General features: G+C 38.8%; 1 protein-coding gene across 1 annotated transcript; it reads right to left on the reverse strand.

The window, feature by feature from the left end:
- Window positions 1–2,212: 2,212 nt before the first annotated feature.
- On the reverse strand, window positions 2,213–5,703 carry p2ry12 (purinergic receptor P2Y12). The gene is made up of 3 exons (XM_006795308.2): window positions 5,568–5,703; window positions 4,989–5,245; window positions 2,213–4,534 (listed from the first exon to the last, which is right to left on the reverse strand). Exons 2-3 carry the CDS (start codon window positions 5,238–5,240, stop codon window positions 3,692–3,694), a joined length of 1,095 nt encoding a protein of 364 aa, XP_006795371.2. The 5' UTR covers window positions 5,241–5,245; window positions 5,568–5,703; the 3' UTR covers window positions 2,213–3,691.
- Window positions 5,704–6,000: the final 297 nt, after the last annotated feature.

Here is a 6,000-nt window from a genome sequence, read left to right on the forward strand (position 1 = left end):
GTGGTACAATACAAACTTTAAAGATCAAAAGTGCTTGCTATGGTTTTGTTTTCTGAGTAAGTCAGAGTTTAATAAATTTAACATAAAACACTCACCTAATTTGTTACCAAAGATCAAATACTTATATCTCAGTTTTTAAAGGTTCACAAATAAAGAAAAATAGCCTTTGTCCTACTTTGTTTACTGTGACATCACATTTTTGTCACTGGAATGAACACCAGCACAGATACTTTTCTTCATCTGCACTAGTTTTTCTCTGTACTCCTTGCACAGGAAGATGTAGAGAAGAGGGTCTAGGCAGGCAATGATAGTAAACATCCAGGTGGCTAATTCACTGACTATCTTTAACCATGTTGGAGTGCAGACATCAGTGTCAGAGAATTCATTTTGTGTCATAGGAATGCGAATTAAGTGGAGTGGCACAAAGCACACCCAAAAAACAAGAAGGATCAAGAAGACTCGCAGCTTGGTTTTCTTCTTTCCCCGTCTGTTATTGCTCCCAGAGTTTCTGAAGGACTGCACTACTTTCATGGTAATGCAGATGTAGCAAAACACAATCAGTATGTTGACACACCAGAAAAGAATCTCCATAAATAAAGCCACATATTTATGGAAGTTTTTGCCAGCTGGAGGTTTCAAAGACATACATAAATCATCAGTTTGAGTAGCAGGAACCAGGTCAGTGAGAATGATATTTGGAATAGCAGTACCACCAAACAACAGAATCCAAACCAAGGTGGACATTATTACACTGAACTTCATATTTTGTCCCAGGACTTTTCCACATGGTCGAACAATTTTGAAGAAGCGGTCCAAACTGATGAGACCCATTAATGCAATGCTTGTGTACAAAGAGCAGTAGAAAGAGACGCCAGCATAACGGCAGATGAAAGCCCTAAACTCAACTGTTGCACCCGGAAGCATGCTGGCTGCCTGTAGTGGGATCATGAGTGTAATGAGAAGGTCAGCAGCCACCAGATTTTTCAGATACACTATGAAGGTAGAAGTGGACTCTAGATGTAAAGACACCCAACCTGCTATTCCATTAAGTAATAATGCAATAGGAAAGATGAAGAATAAAAGATATGAGAGAACTATGTGGAAGGCCACCAGGCCGGGAGAGCGACAGTCAGAGGCGTCAGGCGTTCTGTGCTGTTTGACATCGTCAATATCTGGTAAAAAACACATAGGGGTCAAAATCAAACTAAGCATTTGTCTGTTTTTTTGGCAAAACCAACCTTTCTCTCCCACTAAGGCCTCATTACACTGCAGATGTGCAGACTAACTGTAGTTACTGTGTGCATAGTTGCTCTCATAGTGCTTTCTAGTCTGGTCGAAATCCACTCTAGTCTAGCCTGGTCGTTTTTTGGCTGAGGAGTTCCATACACTTGCAGTACATTGCTGTCTACAGGAAGATGTATTCTTCTTTTCCCCAAATCTGTGAAGTTTCCCTCCAGAAGTTATTGGCTTGTCTCGCAATGATTTGAAAGATGAATTGTACAAATGCAAGTAGCAGCAGACATACGCTCACAGCGTCTCTTTAAGTTCAGAGCTTATAATATTACTGATGCGATGCACCAGGTGCATGCTAGGTGAATGGCGGTGCTGGACATGAGAGGGGACCTATGCCTGCATTTACAGTATGTGCAACAAGCAAACACAAATAAGCTGCGAATCATGCAAGAGTGCGATATTTCATGTGCGACATGACAACACAGTGAGTGACTTAGCTCCGGAGAGGATAAAGAATGGGGCGTGAAATGAGCTGGAACGAGATTACTTGTAGCACTTGTTTGTACCAGTGTAAATTTTTCCACTTTGCCCACTTTGACATGATTTACATTTTTTATAGTTTAGAAGACATTTGTTACTTGGATTTGTTTTTGAATGCTACCCCACACTATTTGAATGCATCCTGAATGATGGCTGTTTTGCCACTGAAGGTTTTATTTTTGCCTCACTGAATGCAGTACATAACACATGCAATCACCTATAGATGCATTAGCATAACTACATTTTCAAATACCTCATGACATGTATTGAGTCACAACCTTGCTTTATCTCGTGAAGTGTACTGAGGCGCTTCCCTTTCAGCCTAATACAAACCATTTGCTTCATAGGTTCCTTAACATATCAAGTACTTACTGACGGTTTGGTTCCTGGTGATGGCAATAACATGATTCTGTTCTCAGTGAGTTACACATGTATGTCAGTAAATATGTTTCAGCTTGAATTCATGAAGAGCCGAAGCGTGTCCTGTGTGAGTGAGCAGACCTGATTGTTTTTCCTCAGTCAGAGACACGCAGGGACACAGGTAAACAAAACTGAAGCTATACAAATGCATGTTAAGTCATAAAGAGACCTTATGCTCTTTTTAAACAAACAACATTTAGGTATACGAATGATTTATCACTCTGATGTTAACCAGTCCTACATATATATTTAGTTTCAGATAATAGTGAAAATAGTGTTAAGCCACTCACCACAAGGAATGGTCAAGTCCTTAACTCCAAACTGCACAACATGAAAGATTAATGCAGTAAACAATGAATTGAAAGTGTCTATGTGCCTTTTCAACCAGAGAGATGCAAATCTGTGAGCAGATTCAAATGACACATATTGGTAGGCCTTGTGTTTTCAGGTCAGAGGGAAATGATTTATGAAGCTGGAAATCGAGGCTGTTTTATTACAAGCATTTATTACTAATGTGTATTAGCTTTTTTGGACTTTTAAAAAAAATTAGTTGGGTATTGTTTTGAAATGTGAATAATTAAATAGATTTTTATAGAAGTAGACAGTCCTACAATAATTACAAAAGAGCGATGCAGGGTTTAATAATAGCCTGTGTGAGAAAAAGCTACAGAAAATCTGTAATTGACACTTGACTTCCTTTATTGTTGTTTCATAATGTGTTTCTGTTTTCTTTTTGCTATGCAGTTATGAGAGAAAGCAGCGCTTGTTTTTGGAGATCCCTGATATGTCCATTCCAACTTTAGTTTCGTTGTAATTCATTTAATGCTTCAGAATAAAAATAATAACAAGACTGCATAACCTGCTCTATGGTTTACTTATCCTTAAATCTCACTCAGTGCTAATGCAAGCAGCAAGCACCCCCGTGCAGCATAAAGACATCACAGTATACTAACAGGCGATTGCATATAATACTTAGGGTTCATTATACAGATTTTTACTATAGTTTCACAGTAAGATATTCTCTGGAAGTCTTAAAGTTAGTATTATGACTGCTTCTCAATTCTTCTTTTGTTGGCAGTGTGAGAATAAAAAAAATCCCCAAAATGTTATGTCCACCTTCAACAGAAGTAGAAAGAAGAAGTAAGAAAAAGTGATAGAGAAGAAGACTAGAAAAGCAAACATCGGCAACACCGCGTACATGTGTTGATTCGTTTCAGCTTCTCATTGTGGTAATTTTGATTCACACTGTTTTCAAAGACAGTGTAAAATCAAATATATGGTTTAATGTAATTTACAATGCTATTAGTATTTTTGTAATATTATAAGTTGGTAATAAAGACAAATATGGGCCGTGGCTTACTCTTCTACAGCCAGTGACAGGCTTTAGATCACTATATCTGTCCCTTGCAGTATGTCATACAGTTGAATTTGGATCTAGTTGACTTCTTTGCTATACATCATCATAAATGCCTTCATGTCTTTCTCAGGTCCAGTGATTTTATGTACTAGCAGTGGAGTTTCCCTGAGGGGAGCTGCACGTGTCGGTATCTGATCCTCTTCCTGTTAGCCAGCTACAAGTACCAGGAAGTAGGTGCAGGGTATTAAACAGAGTGGTCCTGAAGGACTTACAGAGAAAGAAGTAGATGAGAGGATCCAGGACAGAATTCAGGGATGAGAGGAAAAGTGTACTTTCCTTCAGCTGAAAGAAGAAGAGCTTGAGTTTGCAGTCAAAGCTTTTGGCTCGGGTCTGGCTTATTGTGTATGGCACTCGGGCAAAGTGAAACGGCACAAAGCACACAAAGAACACTGCCAGAACAAGGAACACATTTGCATTCATTTTTCTTTTGGCCTTGTGAGGCTTTCTAACTGTTCCCCGACTTGCTTGAGATATCGAGCCTCCGGTGCTGTGAGACTTTGTGCGAGAGTAGGAACGGTACAGCTCTTTGGTGATTAGAGTGTAGCAAACTATCACAGTTAACAGGTTGCCCCAGAAAATCACTTGACAGACATGATTTACTATCTCATGCCAACGTAGCCCCCCCTCTGTCTTCAGTTTGCTGCACTGGAAATATCGAGAAGTCGGGGTTTTACTTGTTAGAATTACATTGGGAAGACAGAGAATTACGAAGAAAGTCCAGATGGCCCCCGAAAGGAGTTTTCGATGTTTCAGCCGAGTTGAATTAGTGCCCTTAAATGGGTTAAGGGTCTTTCTGCAGCGATCAATGCTGATCAGGCCAAAGAAGAGGATGCTGATATACATGCTGAGGTAGAAAAGCACGGAGGAAACTCGACACACAAATATCCGTAGGCCAATGGACGCCATGTTGGAGTCTGACAACACCTGCAGAAACACAAACATTTGTGCTGTCAAACACCTATTCCACATTCAAACCACAAATTCTATCTCTAAGTTTGATGGGACCTATTTTCATTGGATTACCCTGAAATGTATGGTTCATAAATTGTCTGTCTTTTAATTTTCTCTCACAGGAAACTCTCTTATTAAAAATCTGATCTTTAGAGTTAATAGATGTTTATTCATCAGGGGCTCACAATTTAAAACTAATCACTTCTTGCTTGATTTCTTTGAAGTTCAGAACTCATGATTCTGACTTACCAACTGCAAATTTGTTTGCTTAATTATATTTACAACTAAGGCTCATAATCATTTCTTAGAACTTAAAACGATGAGAAAAAAAAAACTTACAAATAACCTATGAAATACCAATAATTTTATAATTAACCATCAATAAATCCTTAACCCATTTAGATTTCCTAATGCAAGCGTGGCAAACCTTGAAAGGGAATGTGAAGGTCATGATGACATCTGCAACCACAATATTCTTCAGGTATATGATGAAGTGAGACTGCGAGGGGATGCGAAGAAATATCCACACTGCCAGACCATTGAGTGACATTCCCACCAGGAAAAGAAAGGAGTAGAGAATGGGAAAAACCACATTCTTCAAAACATTGTCACGGGAGCAAGTGCTGTTGGCGTGGCTGTGATTGCCAGCGAACAGGGGGAAAGCTGTATTTCTCTCCATGTTGCCTGAAAAAAAAAGGGAGAGGAAGTTGTTTTTCTTTCAGTTGCTCAAGAACCTTAGTCATGAAAAAGTGAATCTTTGTGTAGCCACATGCTGTATGGAGGAAGTGGCTAAAAACATCAGAAATAAACAGCGTTGTTTTGCTAATGCCATTTTGCACAATGTTCATGAAAACAAACACTGTGCAATACACCTGTCTTAACTGCACAATTTTTAACACCTGTTTTGTATATTTTAGCAAAGACTGCTACAGAATTATTTCAAAATTTGCTAAACATCAAATTAAACACCTTTATTAAAAATAGGCTGTAAGGTTCTGTTTTTCACCTGACAAGTTCTCTTGCGTTCTGTCAGTGAATCCACATCAAGTCCCAGCGTGGTGTCTTTCGGGTTTAATGGTCCCTCGCTCTTTATTACTTCCAATTCTTACCAGATATAGACTGTCTGGTCCTCCTAGTTTCAAAGTTTTGAAAAACGGGGCGTGTGTTGGTAGTGATGTGTAGGTCACAGGAAGTTTTTCTTGTTGCCTTCTTCTTTCACTTTCCTGTCATGTGTCATTTCCAGAGTTGTGTAATCAGACACAAACACCATTTTATTTTGCTTCTTTAACAGATGACAATAATACCACAATCTTACTGGAAAAGAAACAAAATAATGAAAGTACAGCAAAATTCATTGAATTGAATATAAATCAATTTTTTAAACTATAATACAAGTGAATCAGCTCTCCCCCCCCCCCCCCCCCCTTTTTTTTTTTTTT

This window comes from Neolamprologus brichardi, chromosome 14 (genome assembly GCF_056152115.1).
Source record: "Neolamprologus brichardi isolate AB-2024 chromosome 14, ASM5615211v1, whole genome shotgun sequence".
NCBI classification, from domain to species: Eukaryota; Metazoa; Chordata; class Actinopteri; order Cichliformes; family Cichlidae; genus Neolamprologus; species Neolamprologus brichardi.

Bases quoted from the DNA above. Each gene is read 5' to 3' on its own strand.
- p2ry12 (XM_006795308.2), bottom strand. From the start codon at position 5,240: ATGGAGAGAAATACAGCTTTCCCCCTGTTCGCTGGCAATCACAGCCAC. The intron at 4,535-4,988 runs GTTTGCCACGCT...GTGTTTCTGCAG, and splicing joins CCTTCACATTCCCTTTCAAG to GTGTTGTCAGACTCCAACAT.